Source organism: Balaenoptera musculus, chromosome 15, assembly GCF_009873245.2.
Source record: "Balaenoptera musculus isolate JJ_BM4_2016_0621 chromosome 15, mBalMus1.pri.v3, whole genome shotgun sequence".
NCBI lineage: Eukaryota > Metazoa > Chordata > Mammalia > Artiodactyla > Balaenopteridae > Balaenoptera > Balaenoptera musculus.
The window spans coordinates 72030183-72049450 of NC_045799.1; the positions used below are offsets into that span (position 1 = coordinate 72030183).

Sequence of the window (19268 nt, forward strand, 5' to 3'; positions counted from 1 at the left end):
GCCCAAAGGCAGGGCAAAGGGGATGTCTCTATCCCCCAGAAAAGGCAACCGTATTTCCCAGCCACCCATGCGTCATTAGGTGCAGGACTCCAACTCCTAGCTTTTTCCGAGGAGGGCGCCAATAGGGAGGAAGGGGAAAAAGGAACTGACCTGATTGGCCAGGGACAAAAAAGACTAGGGCGGTTCACCCATCTAAGAAATGAAGTACAAGACTCCCTACAACTTCGCTGGCTTGGCGTCTCAGCTAATTTACGTGCGGGAACGGTCCCCGGGTAGAAGCTCTCGCGACATCTTAACCGTCAGCCGGGCTTCCTTAGAAACCAATGAAAGCTTGCTGCAGCGCGGCTCCTCCCAGTCCTCGCACCCCTGCCAAGTTGTTAAACAGATTCGAAATCCCAGAATTTTGAGTTCAGGCCTGGAGTTCTCAGCGGCTTCTGTCCTTAAGTGCACACAAACACCCATAGACCTGAATGGAGGCCTTTGGGGCTTTGGGAAGATCCTCCCTGCTGGTTGCCGTGTCTCACCTCCCTACCAGGTCGGCCTCCAAGCTAGTCTGCAGTGAACTTTGTAAAATCTGACCACTTCACTCCCCTATTAAAAACCCTGCCGGGAGCTTCCCTGGTGGCGCAGTGGTTAGGAATCCGCCTGCCAATGCAAGGGACACGGGTTCGTGCTCCGGTCCGGGAGGATCCCACATGCCGCGGAGCGGCTAGGCCCGTGAGCCACAACTACTGAGCCTGCGCGTCTGGAGCCTGTGCTCCGCAACGGGAGAGGCTGCGACAGTGAGGCCCGCGCATCGCGATGAAGAGTGGCCCCCGCTCTCCGCAACTGGAGAAAGCCCTTGCACAGAAACGAAGACCCAACACAGCCAAAAGTAAATAAATAGATAAATAAATTTAAAACAAAACAAAACAAAACAAAAATAAAACCCTGCCGTATATGCGCATGTCCTCTCTATAAAACTTAACTCCTTAGATGGCATTCAAGGCCTTCCACTTGTGTGGTTTCAGACCCGTGCCTCTTAAATATTCTGTTTTTGTAACTTGGAATGCCCCCCTTCCCAACGTGTTAACCTATCCAAACACCTCAAGTGTTACTTCCTCCCAGAAGCCTTCCCTAAACCTCCAGCCTGGGTTAGAACCCCCTTCATCTGATGTGTTAAGCTCCCTTAACACATTTAGAGCTTCTTTAGGATAAAAAGACACTCAACAGCATTACCTACTGTGTGCTGGGTACTGGGCATAGAAAGATGAATAAGACAAAGTTTCTGCCCTCAGTTTCTACGCAGAAGCTAGACATTGAACAAATATTTTCAAGCGTGGTAAAGACTATGCAGGAAGCAGGCATGCAGGAGAGACTCCCACATGATTCAATGCCTCTCCAAAGAAGTGGCAATTATGTTAAGATGTAAAGAATGATTTGGAACAAGCCAAGAAAGGAGGAGGTGGGAGATGGGATGGCGGATGGCGTGTTCTATGCACCAGTCCTTGGGATTCAAGAACTCAAGTAAACTTCTAGTGAGGCTGAAGGCAAATAGTGAAATGCAGAATAGTGAGAAGTAAGATAAAGACTTCCAAATTCAACTTTCTACCTCCCAGTCCTAAAAGGGGCCTGGCACACAATAAGGCTCACTCAATACTTTGGTGAACGATGTCCTGGGAACATGATGTGCTCTTCACGAGAGTTTACAGTCCCACAAACTGCTACCTCTTTGTCCATCTGGCAAACTCCCACTCATCTCTGAAGGTCCTTTACGTTTATCTCTTTGGTGAGGCCTGCACCCAATATCCACTCCCTTCCAGGGAGTTGCCAGAACACCTATTGTTTCCTTTTCATATGTATGTAATATATATATCATATACATATATATTTTAAAATCACCTTCTTTACTAGACTGTGAGATTCTCAAGAACAAGAACTAGCTCTGATTCCAGACAGATACTTGTACATGTTCCTCCTTTTGCAAGCATCTGTTCCAAAGTCCTCCCACAGTAGGAGGACCTTCCAGTAGGGACTTTCGCTGCTCCCAGCTGAGTCTCCTCACTGATTCTCTGAATTAGGGGAAGCACGCCTTGCCTTTTGCTAGAGTTCCAGCCATAATCTGGCCCTGCCTGCCTCTTCTCCAACTCCCACACTACATTTCCATTAACTCACTTGGCTCCAGCCACACAAGCCTTCTTTCTTTTCCTCAAACATGCCAAGCTTAATCTCACCTTAAAGTCTCTGTAGTTCTGTCTGGAACATTCTTCGTCTAGATTTTCAAATGGCTAACTTTTTCTCATCATTCAAGTTTCATCTCATATATTATATCCTAAGAGATGCCTTCCCTGCCCACATTAAAGAAGCTCCCAACCATAGCCACTCCCTGTTGCATCATCTGGCCCTATTTCCTTCTTACACCTATCCTTATCTGAAATTATCTTATTTACTTGTTGACATTTTTTACACCTTGAGAAGTGCCATGGTAGCTAAGATTTTTGTCTGTTTTGTTCACTACTGCATCTCCAATATCTAGAATGGTGCCAGGTACATAGTAGGGTTCAATAAATATTTGATGAGAGAATTAACACAATCAAAGTGGCTTTCGGGATCCTGAGGGTGAGTATCACACTCATTTACCCCCTTTTCCCAGCTCTGAGGAAGAGCAAAACTTTGACCAGATGTAATCCCAACATCCAAATTATGTTCTGGGCTCTGCAGACTGAGGATCAGGCTTGAGTCCTGGCTCTGCTACCAATTTCCTCATGTAACCTCATTTCTGAGAGAGAATTTGGTGCAACAGGAAGAGCATGAGGTTTGGAATTGGCTACTTACCAGCTATGTGACTTTGAGCAAATTACTTAAGCTTTTAGTTCCCTCGTTTGTCAAAGGAAGGTAATATGATTGATCCCCACAGGGTTGTTGTAAAGAGACAACTAGGGATTGTAAGCACTTACTGAATGTAATTTCTCTTTCATCATTTCTGAATCTTCGTTGCCCCATTCATAAATTGGGAGAATTGGGTATCTTTTTCAAGAGAAGTGGGAAAATACAGATCTTTACATGAAATATCTCAATTTTTAAATGTTGGAAATTAAATTTTGTAAAAGACCTCTCGTGCTTCTTTTGAAGTTAACTTTTAAACTTGAGAGCCAAACAAGATACTTCTGTGGACTCTGGTCCGTGTGCTATAATTTTCCACCTAGGCTACTGGGTTGCTGGGGATGCTGTGAGAACACTTACTGTGTAACTCAGGCAAGTCAGTTAGCTTCAATTAGCTCATCTGTGAATTTCAATTAGCTCATCTGTGAAATGGACCCACCTTTGTGCGGATCGAGATCAGATGTGCAAAAGGCTTAGCATAACGATGGCGCGTAAGAGGCACAAGGCACACCACGTAACAAACAGCAGCGGTTGCTTGGGTGGCTGTTGGTAAGTATGTATTCAAGGAGCAAGATATCCCAGAGACCAGGAGACCGTGCAGGCGACGCTGCGAAAGGAGAAAAGATGGGAGAAGAGGCAAAAAGAGGGAAGGGAAGAGGTGAGGAGGCAACAGGGTCCGCCCTCCAGGCGGGGCGCCAGCGAGAGGCCCAGGCAGGGGCGGGAGCGCACGTGGCCTATTTCGGGCGGAGCAGACGCGCTTGGCCGCAGCGGAGACCTCCGAGCCGGCCGCAGGAGACGAGCCTTTAAGGTAGGTCACTACCGGACTGTGAGGACGTTGAACACCGAGTAGGGCGGCCCGGGGTCTTTGGGAGTCGGGGTTGAGCGGAAGGCACTGGGTGTGGGCTCGCCACCCTCCCGGGGCAGTTTGGGCCGGACGCCTGGGTCCTCTGGCCCCTCCCCTCGGGGGCGGGGTTAGGCATTCTGACCAATGGCCAGTCGTCACCGAGGCCCCGCCTACGCCCCGCCCCCGGAGTCGCGGCGTCGCAGAGTGCCCAACCGCCCGGCGCCCTGGCCTGGGGCAGCGCGAGCGCCCGAACCTGCGGCTGGTGAGTGCTCACCCCTTCAGGGTCTCCGCCCCGATCCCGCCTCCAGCCCGTGCCCTAGAGCTCCGGGCCGCGGACCCAGGCACCGGGGAGTGACTCAGCGCGGGGAGGGTGGCGACTCACTGGGGCTAGAGATTCGAAGTGTTCAGGGCCTTGAATGCCGGGATGAGTGGGGTGAACGAGAGTCTTCCGAGCTGGTCCCGGGATAGGGCTGGGGCCTAGGGCCGGGCTGGGATAGAGGGAAGAAGGTCAGACACAAAGATCACAGGAGAAGCCACGGCTGCACCGCCTTGTGTGGGCCAGAGCCATGGTGGGGGGCGGGTCCTGAGCTTCTGACTCAGCTCCCTGCCCCAGGACACCAAGATGCCCGGTGAACAGCAGACAGAGGAGGAGGAGGAGGAAGAGATGCAAGAAGAGATGGTGCTGCTGGTGAAGGGTGAGGAGGATGAGGGTGAAGAGAAGTATGAAGTGGTGAAACTCAAGATCCCCATGGACAACAAGGAGGTACGTGTCCCACACCCTGGGGTCCCTTCGTCCCTAAACCTGGTGCAGGTCCAGCCTCCCTCAGACAGAATCCAGGGATCCTGTCCCTACTTTCCCTTGACTCTCAAGGTTGGCCACCCGTCTTTCTGTCCCACAGTCCATGCTGCCATCATACAGATGTCACGCCTACTGTGCCAGGCTCTGTGCTGGGTGCTGGAGAGTAAAAGCTCTCCTTGGTTCCTCGTGGAGCTTGATGTCTATCAGGGTTAGACTGATAAGGGTGTTGAAGGTTTAAAGAGAGGAGTTTTAAGGAGATCAAAATATGAGTTAGATTTACCCATTAGAGACCTTAACTGCCACTAGGTATAGTTCTACTTCCCAAAACCCTACAGGACTCCCACCCACAGCCAGAGCAGCCCTGAGTCCAGCTGGAGGACTCCTGGGCCAGATTTGTGGGCCCAGCCAGGCTCCCTCTGATTTCTTCCTGCACAGGCGCCAGTTCCCAGAAAAAGAAAGTTCTGCTGCCCCCTAGTGGGTGTGGTGGGCCCTAGGGGGAGGGGGCTGGCTGCTGTGGCCTCCTCTTCCAGTCAAAATAACTATTTAGGGAATTCCCAGGCGGTCCAGTGGTTAGGACTCTGCGCTTTCACTGCCGTGGCCCGTTTAGTTCTGTTTTCTCAGGCCTCCTTGGCCCATCCTCCTAGCTCAGCCTGCCTCTTCCGGCCCTGTGAATCCCCTGGTCTCCACCTTTGGCCTATAAGTTAAGAACTCAGACTCCAGAGTTTAGGGTGGTCTTCCAACTCTATCACTTACCAGCTGTGTGACCTTAGGCAAGTTTAACCTCTTTGTGCCTCAGTTTCCTCACTGGTAAAAGGGAAATCATAATAGCACCGACTTCTTGGGGTTGGGAGGATTAAATGAGTTAATACGTGTAAAGAGTTAGAACTGTGTCTGGCACATAATAAACACTATGTAAGTATTTGCTGCTATTATTCATTCTTCTCCCTAAAGTTCAGGACCTTGGGCTAGGTCATCCTTCTGGAGATTTTTCTACTCATTTTTATCAGGGCCTTTCTGGGCTGAATCCTGAGGCTGAGAGTGAACAGGGAAACCCAGAACATGGAGGCCTAGACAGAGAATTGAGGGCAAATAACTCAAGGCAGTGGGGAAGGCTTCATGGAAATGACTTTGACGTGGGCCTTGAAAACTTAGTGGGAATTTGGCAAATGGAGGAGGAGGAAGGGCATTCCAGGATGAGGAAACAGCAAAAGCAAATGCTCAGAGAAGATAAGGCCAGAGAAGTAGGCGGGGCCAGAGAGTAAAAGGTGTTGAAAGCCAGCTTAGGAATTTGGACATACTCTGTTAGGTTATGCGGTGCCATCAGAAGCCTCAAATCAGAGGAGAGACATGATCAGATTTTCTATTTAGAAGAATCGTTGGCTGATGTGGGGAGACCAGGTCAGGTATGGCTGGTAGCCTGCTCTAAGGTAGTGGCAGCAGGGGAGAGAAGATGGAAATAAGGGGGTTTCGGGGAACATTGATTGGACTGCATGGAGCTAAGGATGGGAAGGGTGGGTGTAGGCATGGCTAGTCATGAAAAGGCTGTAGAGCTAGACTCTAAATGGTATCATGTAGCGGTTAAAAGCATTGGCTCAAATCCTAACCACTATTTACCAGTTTTGCCTCGACAGCTTTTTCATCTATAAAATGAGATAATGAAAGTAAGATCCTTGAAATCCAGTCTAAGTATCACGTGGGTGACTGGATTTGGAGGAGGGTGGAAATGAGAGTTACACACACACATCCCAGAAAGATTTAGCACTGTGCCCACAAGATAGCTCATCAACTTGCTGTGTGGTCTCCCTGAGTCTTGGTTTCTATGAAATAGTGGTCTCCAAAGCTCCTTCTAGTGTCAACATTCTGTGACTCTTAGCTCTCACCCAGTCCCATGGCCGGTCATTGTCCAGAACAGGCCTTAATTATGCTGCACTCAGTAGCTGGAGTATTCTCTCACTGCCTATTAAAATCCAAACTATCTTTAATGAATAGAAGGGTTTTCTCAGAGGGCTCTATGTACATCCAGTCCTGTCTCTCCCTGCTTAAAATTGAACCCTTGAGTGGTATTCTGTTTCCCTCAGCTCCTGCGCCTGGCATTCAAAGGTCTTCATCGTCTGACCTCATGGCTTCATCTCTAGTCACTCAGCACCCATCCCATGCCCCAGCTTCAAACACACCTGACCCTTCTCACTTCGAAGACTTTGCCCATGTTGTCTTTCAGCCTGGAAAACCCTCTTCACCTTTCCCACCTGCTTTCCCTGGGAGTAGTGCATCTCCTAGATCAGGTTTCTTCATTTTTAACATGCGTACATATCACCTGGGGATCTTGTTAAACTGAAGATTTTGGTCCAGTAGGTATGGGGGCGACTTGAGATTCTGTATTTCTAACAAGTTTCCAGTGATGCTGCTGCTGCTGGTCTGTGGACCACACTTCCTTTAGCAATGAGCGAGAGGATAGGGACTGTATTTTATACTCTGCACTCAAAAGAAGGGAGATTCTGACAGCTAAAAAAGTCCAGGTGAGGGAGACAAACTGTGTAGGTAACCTTAAACTTGTCAGTGAGATAGAATTGCATCATTCTATGAGAGAAGAGGTGTTTTAGACAATGACAGACTTCCAGTGTAAATCCTGACCCTGCCGATGGATTAGCTGTAGGACCTTGGTAGTCACTTACTTCTGAGTCTTATATCCTTATTTTAAAATGGTGCTAATACAGCCTAACCCAAAGGGTTGTGAGAATTTAAAATAAGAACATGGGTGAAAAGCACTTACCGCACTTCCTGGCACATAGTGAGTGCTCAGTAAATGGCAGTTATTGTTATTAATTAGAAAAGTAATGGCTGAGGAAAAAACTGGAATGTTTGCTCTGGTTTAAAACAAAAACAAAAACACCTTAAGCAGGAAGACAAAATCACTAACTTTATTTTTTATTTTTATTTATTTTTTAAAATAAATTTATTTATTTATTTAATTTATTTTTTGGCTGCATTGGGTCTTTGTTGCTGCACTCAGGCTTTCTCTAGTTGTGGTGAGCGGGGCTACTCTTCGTTGCAGTGCACGGGCTTCTCATTGCGGTGGCTTCCTTGTTGCGGAGCACGGGCTCTAGGCACGCGGGCTTCAATAGTTGTGGCATGTGGGCTCAGTAGTTGTGGCTTCTGGGCTCTAGAGCGCTGGCTCAGTAGTTGTGGCGCACGGGCTTAGTTGCTCCGTGGCATGTGGGATCTTCCCGGACCAGGGCTGAAACCCGTGTCCCCTGCATTGGCAGGCAGATTCTTAACCACTGCGCCACCAGGGAAGTCCCAAAATCACTAACTTTAAATACTTGGATTATCATATTCTTATACTACATGTATCCCCCTAGTACCCTCATGTTATAGTGCAGATACCCTGTATTCTAATTTTTAAATCTAACAGCTGTAGAACTTAAAAGGCATGTAAGTCTGGTATTTGCCAAGCTTCAGTCACATGTATACTGCTCACCTGTTTGCTCATTTATTTAATGCTCTTCTTCAGATAGATTCACATTGCTTTGTTAAATAAATTTACCTTCATCTGAGCAATAATACTCATGAAATTGTGGGTTTCATGTGATCTGTTGTTTTTCTAATATCCATGAAAATACATAATGATCATAGTAAGATAAGAGTTAGCCTACATAACACTTAGAATCCTCTTGCATTCTGTGATGTGCATACCTCAAGTCGGGAAATATTGATCTCACCTAGCCTACCTTGCCTTCCTTGGTTCACTGAGGCAGGGGAAGGGAGGGACTTGCCTGGGGTCTTAATGAGCTAGACTCAGCCCCTCTTACCAAGATTCTTCCTAGGGCACCCAAGGCCCCTCCTCCTGGAGCTGGAGATACCAAGGGTACTTGTGTGAAGAATTTCTTTTTCACAAGATAGTGAATACAGCATAAGGAAGTCCTCAGGCTGGTCAAAGTCACCTTAAAGAAGGGTGCCAAAGAAAAACAGGCCAGAAAAATATAATGAGAAAAATTCTCTCCTGACGTGATGAAATAAACCCAATAGATGTCAAAACCAGGGCAAGACTGGAAAGTGTGACCTTGAATTCAGACTGTGCCGAATTTGCTGTGGGGAGTTTCTCGATTTAAAGTATCAAGTTGTATTTTAACCTTGAATCCCTCTTGGAGAGTGCCAGGCACTTGGGAGTCCAGCCGCTGTCACATCTTCGTGCTTTGTGTGCAGGGAAGCAGTGTTAGCCTACTGGTTAAGGGTGAGAACTCTAAGGTCAGTCCTGACTCCCACTGGCTATGTGAATTTAATCTCTCTGAGCTCAGTTTTCTCAAAAGATAACGCCTGACTCAAGGGGGAGTGACAGGAAGATTTAATACAATAATGTACATAACATAGCACTGTCACATCTTTACGCTGTAATGTTGTTATCACTATTATCATTATCGTGATAATAGTATTTAAACCAGAGTTCCCTTGGCTGGTGACCAGTTTCCCAAACTGCCTTGTTTTCAAATTTCTGAGGTGGTTACCAAAAAGCTACTGTCTTTTTAACAAAGAATCTTGAAGGCCCTGAAGGTGCCCTCCTTACAACTTCAGAAAGAAGAGGCCTCGCTACTCCCTAGTTGTCACTTACCCTCTCTTAACCTGTTTCCTTATCCATAAAAGAAGAATAGTGATAATCACTTGGTGGAGATGGAATATGGGGAGAAAGAAGCTAACACTGTCTTATCCTTAATATGTGCCTGGTTTTTCATTTGGTCATGAATTAATATCCTATTTGCTTAGTCCATAGTAGAGATTCAACACCACTTTTGCTAGGATGAGCCTTCTCTTTTCTAAGAAGGAAGCAATGTTTCCTCAGTATTCCTCTTTACTGTTAGTACAAACTGTTTTCCCTTCATCTGCTTCTTTTTTTTTTTTTAATCTGCTTCTTATAAAGCATTTCTTTTTCTGATTTTATCTCCAGAGGCCCAGACCTCATGAAACTGGCTTATTTTTGAATTTTTTTCATTTCAGGCCTCAGAATAGTATTTGGGTTTCACCCTGGCTGCCTTTTTTGCAGCTTACAAAATGATAGGTGCTTGCTCTTGAAAGTTTATTAGAGCGCCTGGACTTGATGGTGGCCTGGCTTCTAAGGCACTGTGCTCTCCTGGGTCTCTTGCCTCACCGGCTGCCTCTGCTCAGTCTCCTTTGCTGGCTGCTTTTCGTCTTGCCACCCCCATTTCTCTCTGCCTATTCCTTGGGCGAACTCATCCAGTCTCAATGCTTTAAAAACCACCTCCACGCTGATGCCTTCCCAATTAACATCTCCAGCCTGGGCCTCTCTCCTGAGCTCCAGATGTGTCAAGGAGAACTGCAGATAAGATCAGAAACGGATAGTAGGTACCAGCTTGCTCCTCCCTCCACCCTCAGCTCTGTAGATGGCAACTCCGCCTTTGCAGCTGCTAAGCTCAAAATCCTTGGAGTCATTTTTACTCCTCTCTTTCTTTACACCTCATGTCTAATCTACTGTCAAATTTGCTGTCTCGAACTGCAGAATATATCCAGAAGCAGACCACTTCTCACCACCTTCACTTCCCACCTCTGTCACCTGGGTCCAAGCCACTGTCTTCTCTGGCTTGCAGTACAGTAGCCTCCTCACTGGGTTCCTGCCCCCTCCCCTCCTTCATCCTTTTTTGTTTTTTTAAAATTAATTAATTTTTTTTGGCTGCGTTGGGTCTTTGTTGCTGCGCATGGACTTTCTCTAGTTGCGGCGAGCGGGGGCTACTCTTTGTTGTGGTGCGTGGGCTTCTCATTGCGGTGGCTTCTCTTGTTGCGGAGCACGGGCTCAGTAGTTGTGGCTCACAGGCTTAATTGCTCTGCAGCATGTGGAATCTTCCCGGACCAGGGCTTGAACCCATGTTCCCTGCATTGGCAGGCGGATTCTTAACCACTGCGCCACCAGGGAAGCCCTTGAAACCTTTTAAAATATGAGTCTAATCTGTTCCCCTCCTTGCTCAAAACCGTCTAACATCTCTATTGAGTCCTCACCTCATTCACATGCAAGGCCCTATGCTAAGATATCCCCTTCAGGACCACTCCATGGATTACTCTTCCCCTCCTGCCGTCCGCCCTAGGCACTGTTTCTGGCCATTCCTAGAACAGGAAAACTCCTGCCTCAGGGCCTTGCTTTTCCCTCTGGAACCTGCTCTCTCACCTCCTGAGGTCTTCGCTCATGTGACATCAGCGAGGTTTCTCAACCCTATTTAAACTTGCAGCACCCCCTCCAATACCAGCACTCCGTATCCATTCTTCCTGAAACTAGGCATTTTTTAAAAATTTTAATGTTGAATCCCCAGTTCCTAGAACAGAGTCTGGCACATTGTATGCGTTCAATAAATACTGGATGAATTAATAAAGAATAGCTAGAATGACACTAGGCATTGTGATATGTGCGTTTATGTTAATCTCATTTAACGCGCACAACCGTCCTGAGAGGCGCACCCCGTGCCTTTTCCTACTGTACAAACGGGGGACGGAGAGGCTGCAGCCGGCAGAGCCCCAGGTCTCTGGCTCCCGAGCCTCTCGGTCAGGGCTGACCTGTCCCCCCCTCTCCCCGCAGGTCCCGAGCGAGGCGCCAGCGCCGTCGGCGGACCCGGCGCGCCCACACGCGTGCCGGGACTGCGGCCGTGCCTTTGCGCGCCGCTCCACATTGGCCAAGCACGTCCGCATACACACGGGCGAGCGGCCCTTTGCGTGCACCGAGTGCGGCCGGCGCTTCTCGCAGAAGTCGGCGCTGACCAAACACAGCCGCACGCATACGGGCGAGCGGCCTTACGAATGCCCAGAATGCGACAAGCGCTTCTCGGCCGCCTCGAACCTGCGGCAGCACCGGCGGCGCCACACGGGCGAGAAGCCGTACGCATGCGCACAATGCGGCCGCCGTTTCGCGCAGAGCTCCAACTACGCACAGCACCTGCGCGTGCACACGGGCGAGAAGCCGTACTCGTGCCCGGACTGCGGACGCGCCTTCGGCGGCAGTTCGTGTCTGGCGCGCCACCGACGCACGCACACGGGCGAGCGGCCGTACGCATGCGCCGACTGCGGCACGCGCTTCGCTCAGAGCTCGGCGCTGGCCAAGCACCGGCGCGTGCACACGGGCGAGAAGCCGCACCGCTGCGCCGTGTGCGGCCGCGGCTTCGGCCACCGCTCCAACCTGGCGGAGCATGCGCGCACGCACACAGGCGAGCGGCCCTACCCATGTGCCGAGTGCGGCCGGCGCTTCCGCCTCAGCTCGCACTTCATCCGCCACCGTCGCGCGCATATGCGGCGCCGTCTCTATATCTGCGCGGGCTGCGGCCGGGACTTCAAGCTACCCGCCGGAGCCACTGCCACTGAGCGCTGCCCAGATTGTGAGGGCAGTTGAATCGCCATTCTTATCTCCGCGGGGTGCGAGCTGGGGAGGGGAACGCTAGTATCCCGACCTGGGGCTGCGTTAACCCGGACAACTCCCCGCCCCGCCACCTGCGTCTCAGATAGGGTGAGACGGCGGGCCTGGGTGCCCTGGAACTGGGAGACAGGGAGGATCCCCTACCGGGGTCCCTGGAAACGCGCCCACCTCCCCCTCATTACATCCCCTCGGCCCGTGTGAATAAAGTATTATACTCTCACCCCACCCGTGCCTGTGAATGAGGTGGGTGGGGTGTGAATTAGGAGGAAAGTTGGGGGTCTCCCCAGGCTTAGCTGATTTAGGTGAATTGTCATGGAGTCAAGCGGGGCTATAAGCCCAAAAGTGTTACAGGAACTGGTTTTGTGTGTGTGTGGAGTCATTCCACGCTTGGCCCTTGGTTATGTCTTCATGACCTCAGACCTAGAAGGGTCCATAAATTTAGCGCATTCGTGATCAACAGGCACTGCATTCTGCAGAGCTTTGAGTGAGCCGGCATGAACCTCATGGAACTCGGTCTAGTAAAGAGAAGCAATAGTGGAAACTTTAGCACTAGGTTAAAGAACTTCAGTGCTACATTATTATCAGCTCATTTTCATCCTCAAAGCATCCCAAAGTGAGGTAACTCTTTTACCTCCATTTCTGCAGATGAGTAAATAGGTACTGACAGCCAGTGAATGGCACAGTGGGGACAAGTACACAGGCAAGTGCAGTCCCTTGTCATTGGAACTCTGATGGGGGCGTTGCTGGATAGGAGAGGTCTTCAGTGCAATCTTGGAGTTTAGAGAGGCTCTTCTCAGAGGTGGCATTTAAGCTGGTCTTAAGGTCAAGAGAGTTGGGGTTGGGGACGTATGGAGAGAACCCCTGAACCTGCATGCCAGACTTGTTAGAGCTTGCAGATGTCCTCTGGGGTGGAAGGCAGGGACAACAAGCAAGGACGTTGGCAGGAGACAGACCACTAAGGACCCTGGAAGCCAGGTTAAAGGTTCCAAGGCCACAAAGAAGCCTTGAGGGATTAGAGGGGGGGGAGGGATATGGCATATTATTGAGCTAGAATTAATAGGAGTTAAAGTGGACGTGGAGAAAGGAGAGATGGGGCTGATTTCATTTCTTAGCTTGGGTGACTGCAGGCAGTGTCATTGAGATGGGGACACGGGATGAGGAGCAGGACCAGAGTTGAAGTGGCAGCAATTGTTACACCCCAATCTGGACACATTGAGTGTGAAGTAAATGTGGACGGGTCAGGGAGGTGATTGGAAGTAACACCTTGGGGATATCAGGTCTAGAGGGCATGGCACCACATCCAGAAGAGGGTAGTAGAGAACTTGAGTCTGTGACAGAATAGCCAGAGGTAGAAAAGCAGAAGTGTCTTGTCTGGGAAATCTAGAGGAAAGTGTTTTATGGAGGAAACTTAGCTCAGTCAGATGCTGCTGTGGTGTCCACTGTGTATGAATTCGGGGAAAGTGATGAGAACAGTTTCAGTGGAGGGGTGGGGGGTGAAAGCCAGCGTTGAGTGGGTTAGGGTAGAAATGAGAGAATGAAGAAGCAGAGTGGATCGGTGTAGATCCATTTCAAGAGGTTTGGCTGTGAAAAGCATGAGGGAAGTAGCTGGAGTTTTGTTGGTTTTGTCTTGTCAATAGGAAAGAGACTCAAGTATGCTTTATGTGCTAATGGGAAGGGCTAATGGAAAGGAAAAGACTTTGATTATATGGAGGAGAGAGGAGATAATTGGTCAAGGAGACAGGATGAAATAAGAGATCAGTAAGATAAGGCTCCTGCTATCACTGGTGGGCAGAGGAAAGGAGGGTTTGGGAAGATAAAGCTAAAGCAGTTCCAATCTGATGGATTCTCTTTTACCTAGGAAGTAAGAGAGGTCACTGGTTAAGAGGAAGTGAGGTCATTAATAAGAGTGAGGCCAGTAAAGGGAAATGCTTTATTGTACTGATGTGGAATCAGGTTTCACCCTGTGAAGGAGGCAGGCTGCTAGTTCCCTGGGTAGCTCTGAAAGGAAAGTGATGTGCCTGGGGTCACACAACGGGTGAATCATACATACCCAACACTATCTTTAGGTGTAGAAGTGGAACAAGCAAATTGGCCTCGGGAGAGAAGGAGGGGGCTAAGGGGTCCAAGCCCCAAAAGAGAGGAAGCCCTGTTCTGCTTCATATCAGACAGACCTGACCCTGATTTGTGCTGGGGGCCAAGGGAGAGGGGCAGAGGGCTCTCACAGGGCTGGGGTCCTGATGGACAAGGCCCACGCCTGCCTTAACTGCTGAAATTTCCTGCTCTGGGCCCCTGAAAGTTTTGAGTTGAAAAAGCAAACAGATAATGACAACTGCAAACTTACACTGTCCTAAGCACTCTACTTAGAATAACTTACTTAAACCTTACAACCCTATTAGATAGATAACATTATTTTCATTTCATTTTATTTCATTTATTTATTTATTTTTGGCTGCACGGCATGTGGGATCTTAGTTCCCCGACCAGGGATGCCCCCTGCAGTGGAAGCGCAGAGTCTTAACCACTGGACCGCCAGGGAAGTCCCTTATTTTCATTTTAGATGAGGAGATGGAGGCACAGAAAGATGACAATATAATCCAGAACATCATCCAGTATCAAAGATGGCATTTGAACCCAGACAGCCTGGCTCCAGAATCTGGGCTCCTATCCAACACTACATAAAGCCTCCAGTCTTGTTTAGAGAAGGGGAAGGGACTTACTTGCATGAGGTCAGACAGAGAACTTACTAGAAATCAGATCTCTCTGCTCTGCAGGTGGGAGGTATAATAGAGAAACATGGGCTTTGGGCTCACAGGTATCCCTGGTACCCCTCTCCAGCATGTGCTGAGACAGAGAGCCTCCCCAGCTGCCCCAGGAAGAATCCAGAAGTTGCTAACCAAAACTTTTATTGAGAGAGAAAAAACCAGGAGGCTATCTACTGGAGGTTCTTGGGCCTCAGACCTCAAGAAGGGTAGCCCCCAGGCCCATGATCTGTTAGGAAAGGACTAGAATGAGGTAGCATGGCTGGAGCATCCTCTGCTCCTCAGATGCCGTACTGAGTTGCAGGTTCTGTGCCCATGTTTCTAGGTTGAGGCCTGACCTGTGGACTCACAGGCAAGGTCTGCAGGTCCCACAGCCTGGTTTTCAGAGGTGGCCCCATGGGGCAAGTCTGTGTACTTGCGGGCAGAGCCGCGGGACAGATGCGCTGGGTAGCGTCGCCGGTTGGTGTCCATCTTGGAGAGCACTGCTCGGGGCAGATCTACACGGCAGCGGGCTGCCAATGCTACCAGGTAGATGAGGACGTCACTGAGCTCCTCTTGAAGGGCTGCTCGTTCCCTGGGAGGCCAGGCTTGGGGCCCAGGCTCCTCATCCGGCTTCCACTGACTGAGGACAGGACACAAAGACAGGCACACACACATAGATGCTAGCTAGGACAATGGGTTCCACCTCTCTTAGGGGCACACCCCAGACCTTGCAGCAATGAACTCCCACCTCCTAGGAGGTTCCTCCAAAGACAAGTCAACCCAGCTGGGCCCTGGAATCTTCATGGTGGGGAAGAGACCCCATCAGGTGATTCACCCAGACCTCTGTGTCCCTACCTGAGCCAAGGAGTAGCCAAAAGGACATTTCACTTATCGAGACACAATTCTACTCCTCCCCTGCCGGCCTTAGCCACTGCCACCCCAGACTAAACCTTAGACCTGGACCACTGCAGAAGCCTCTACCTCATCTTCTACTCTTACCCTGCACCATCTTTTAAAAGCACAAATTACATTTTGTCCCTCCCCTGCTTAAAACTGCCCCAAGTGTGCTTGGAATAACATCCAAACTCCTACCATGCCCTCCAGGTCCTGCATGAACTGACTCCTGCTTCTTCCAGTGTCATTATGCACCATGCTCCCTCTCACTCCCCACCTAAAGCCACTCTGGCCTTTTCTGCCTTGCAAACAGGCCAAACTGTCACAGGACCTTTGCACTTACTGCTCCCTCTGCCTTGAATGCTCTTCCCCCCATCCTTCCCATGGCTGGCTGTTACTGAGGTCTCAGCTCAGATGTCACCTCCTCAGAAAAGCCTTCTCCCTCTGTTACCTTCTTTCTCATCACCTTGTGTTACTTTCCTCATAGAACTTGTGACAATTCCACATCTTTTAAAATTAGTTCACTTATTTATTGTCAGTCTCCTTGCACTGTGATGGTAGGAACTGTGTCTATCTTGTTCAAGGCCATATCTTGATTCTAGAGGACATAGCACACAGATGGTGGTCATAAATCTGTAATGAACGAATGGCTTGCCCTCACACACACCAGTGCCCTCATTTGTCCATCCCACAGTGACTGCCCTGACTTAGGTCTCACCACCTTTTGCCTCATCTACACCAGCTTCCTCACTGGTCTCCCCTGACCCAGTTCTCTTGGGGATCCAGTCCACCCTGCAGACACAGTGACCTTTCTACCATTCAAATCTGGTCTGTCCAAACTCCATTACTTCCCAGCCCTGATTCTATCATTCTGTGTTCCTATCCTACCCCTGTCCTCCACAGCCACAGTATATTGAGTGCCTATTGTATCCCAGCCACTTGGGACACACCAGAGACCAAAACAGACAAAATCCTTGCTCTTCCTCAAGAAGCTTACACTGAAGGAATCTTATATTCTCCCTGAATTTAACTTGCCCTTTCCCACCTCACTACCTTTGCAAATGTAAACTCCCCCTGTCTGGAATGCCATAGGCAGGTCTTCTATAGAATACCTGCCTTTCCACCCCAGAGGCAGAGGTAAAGGACAGTTGCCACTGTCCCCTCTTAGACCTGGACCTGCCTTGCTGTTTTCACACCTTTCTCTCTCAGGAGACTGGGCACCCCTAGAGGGCAGGGACCCATAAGTCATCTTTGTATGCCCAGCAACCATGTACAGAGCTTGGTAGTGAGGAGGGGAAATTGGATCCAGGAATATCTAATGGTCAAATAAATCCTCCCCTCCCCTCCCCAACACACAGACTCTTCCAGAAGCCTGTCATCTACTCACAAGAGCTCTGCCAGCTCCCCTACTTCCCCCACCAAGGCCAGGAGGAGGTTCCGAGGTTGGTGGAACTGGTCCCAGTCTCGTTCAGCAGCAAACTCAGCATGGAGGCGGCGGCTGGAATAGGAGAAAGGGGTGGAAGTCCAGGTCCCAAGGTTAGGGGATGGGGGAGGAGATGCAGGGCCCTGGCAGGTACCTCAGTGATATGTAATGGGGGCATGGGTATCAGGGGGGATTCTGCAACTAATTCCTTGGGTGGCCTAAGCAAGTCGTTTCCTCTTTAGGGGACTTGGTTTCCTCATCTATAAAATGGGTGGGACCTTACACAGACCCTAAATTATCGAAATCTAATAATACTTTCTTTTTCATTTTTCCACCTCCTGCTGCTGCTTCTGCAGTTTTCCTCCATCTGGAATAGCCCTATCTCTGTATATCTAAATCCTATTGATTTTACAGAATACAGCTCCAGGACACTTCCCCTAAGAAGCCCTCCTTGATTTCCTCCAGCAAGAAATGTCTCCCACCTCTCAACACTACATTTATCCCCCGTCCTACCTCCCGCTCCTGGAGGGCAGAGACAAGGCAGAAGCAGCATCGTACTCCGGTATGTCCCCTGCCTCAGGTGTGCATTGTTAAGCCCATTTTACAGAGGAGGAGGTTAGAAGGCTCGCCTGCGGGGGTCAGCCAGCAGAGCTAGGACCTGAGCACAGCTGCCAGCCTTCTTCCCGACCACGTGGAGGGACCCTCCCCAAATGGAGGGAGAAAGGGGGGCGATCTCCCCAGCCCAGCCTGGGCAAGGACGGCTTACATGTCCTCGAGCGTTGGTTCCGAGCTGAAGCTGAAGGGGGCGGCAGCAGCAGTGCCCTCTCCTCCTGCATCCCCACGCGTCTCCCCACGCGCGGACATACCGCCCACCGCGCCGCAGCCCTGACTTGCTGAAGAACCTGGAGCCAAGCTCGGAGCCCCCGCCTCCAGAGCGCCTGACCAATCACAGGCGTTCATGATTGCTTCACGGGGGCGGAGCCGAAAGAAGGACCAATTTCTTACGTGGAGTTTGCTACAGCCCGCCCCTTACCCGGACGGGACCAACCTAAGAGGACTTCATGCTTGCGTTCCTTGGCCCCGGCCCCCGAATTCTTCAGTCTTGACCAAGCATCTTAAAGGTATAGGTACCGGATTCGACCAAGGGAAGAGACAAAAGGCAGACAGTGGAGAACGCAGGCGCATCACTTCTCTTTTGGGCGCCAGATGGCGCCAAAGCAAAATGATGGCGGGGAACCCCGTGGAGAACCCCAGCAATGAAGGGTTTAAACGAGAAAGGGGAATTTATTAAAAGGATACAGGAATGTCTCCAGGATACAGCTGAGCCTGAGGAATGAACTAGAAGTAGGGTAGCTGTTTCAAGCATTTTACATATTTATTTATTTTTTGGAGACTCTGCTAAATCTATAGCAAAAAATCAAAAAAATCTATATTTTTAAATTTTTATTTATTTATTTTTATACAGCAAGTTCTTATTACTTATTTTTTACATATTAGTGTATATGCGTCAATTCCAATCTCCCAATTCATACCCCACCCCCGCGCCGCTTTCCCCCCTTGGTGTCCATACGTTTGTTCTCTACATCTGTGTCTCTATTTCTGCCTTGCAAACCAGTTCGTCTGTACCATTTTTCTAGATTGCACATATATGCATTAACATACGATATTTGTTTTTCTCTTTCTGACTTACTTCACTCTGTATGACAGTCTCTAGTTCCATCCAGGTCTCTACAAATGACCCAATTTCGTTCCTTTTTATGGCTGAGTAATATTCCATTGTGTATATGTACCACATCTTCCTTATCCATTTGTCTTGTCAATGGGCATTTAGGTTGCTTAAGCATTTTACATATTTAATCCTCACAGCAACTCATTCAATCCTCAAGTCAACCCTCTGAGGTAGGTAATACTATAATAATCATCCGCATTTTAGAGATACGGAAACTGAGAGATTGAGTAGTTTAACTCAACACCTAGTAAAATGGTAGCCAGGTTTCAAATTCAGGCAGTTTGGCTTCAGAGTCTGTGTTAACCCCTACGTCATATCGTCTCAAATGGTGATAAGTACGATGAAAAAAGAATCTGGGACTGGTAGGTAGCAAGACAGAAAGGACCTGGATCCTTGATAACATTGCTGAACCACTTACTTTTACAAGTTACAGAGATGCCCTGATTTAGGACTCTGGTTATATAAGATAATAAATCCCTTTATAGGGGGACTTCCCTGGTGGTCCAGTGGTTAAGACTCCATGCTCCCAGTGCAGGGGACCCGGCTTCAATCCCTGGTCAGGGAACTAGATCCC

At 49.3% G+C, this 19268-nt stretch overlaps 2 protein-coding genes across 4 annotated transcripts; one reads left to right on the forward strand and one right to left on the reverse strand.

The window, feature by feature from the left end:
• The first annotated feature begins 3567 nt into the window (after positions 1 to 3567).
• On the forward strand, positions 3568 to 12130 carry ZNF771 (zinc finger protein 771). Of its 3 annotated transcripts, none has more exons than XM_036827183.1 (3): positions 3568 to 3670; positions 4320 to 4469; positions 11080 to 12127. In XM_036827183.1, exons 2-3 carry the CDS (start codon positions 4329 to 4331, stop codon positions 11881 to 11883), a joined length of 945 nt encoding a protein of 314 aa, XP_036683078.1. In that variant the 5' UTR covers positions 3568 to 3670; positions 4320 to 4328; the 3' UTR covers positions 11884 to 12127. The 3 variants fall into 3 exon arrangements, with proteins under 3 accessions (XP_036683078.1, XP_036683077.1, XP_036683076.1); XM_036827182.1 differs by lacking the exon at positions 3568 to 3670 and adding an exon at positions 3764 to 3968 and having other exon boundaries at positions 4307 to 4469; XM_036827181.1 differs by lacking the exon at positions 3568 to 3670 and adding an exon at positions 3766 to 3968 and having other exon boundaries at positions 11080 to 12130.
• A 2663-nt stretch (positions 12131 to 14793) lies between these two features.
• On the reverse strand, positions 14794 to 17984 carry DCTPP1 (dCTP pyrophosphatase 1). The gene is made up of 3 exons (XM_036827184.1): positions 17732 to 17984; positions 16930 to 17040; positions 14794 to 15288 (listed from the first exon to the last, which is right to left on the reverse strand). The coding sequence occupies exons 1-3, from the start codon at positions 17923 to 17925 to the stop codon at positions 14988 to 14990; spliced, it is 606 nt and encodes a 201-aa protein (XP_036683079.1). The 5' UTR covers positions 17926 to 17984; the 3' UTR covers positions 14794 to 14987.
• Positions 17985 to 19268: the final 1284 nt, after the last annotated feature.

Bases quoted from the DNA above. Each gene is read 5' to 3' on its own strand.
- ZNF771 (XM_036827183.1), top strand. From the start codon at position 4,329: ATGCCCGGTGAACAGCAGACAGAGGAGGAGGAGGAGGAAGAGATGCAA. The intron at 4,470-11,079 runs GTACGTGTCCCA...CTCTCCCCGCAG, and splicing joins TCCCCATGGACAACAAGGAG to GTCCCGAGCGAGGCGCCAGC.
- DCTPP1 (XM_036827184.1), bottom strand. From the start codon at position 17,925: ATGAACGCCTGTGATTGGTCAGGCGCTCTGGAGGCGGGGGCTCCGAGC. The intron at 17,041-17,731 runs GTAAGCCGTCCT...CTCCTATTCCAG, and splicing joins GAACCAACGCTCGAGGACAT to CCGCCGCCTCCATGCTGAGT. The intron at 15,289-16,929 runs GTGAGTAGATGA...TCCTGTCCTCAG, and splicing joins GGGGAGCTGGCAGAGCTCTT to TCAGTGGAAGCCGGATGAGG.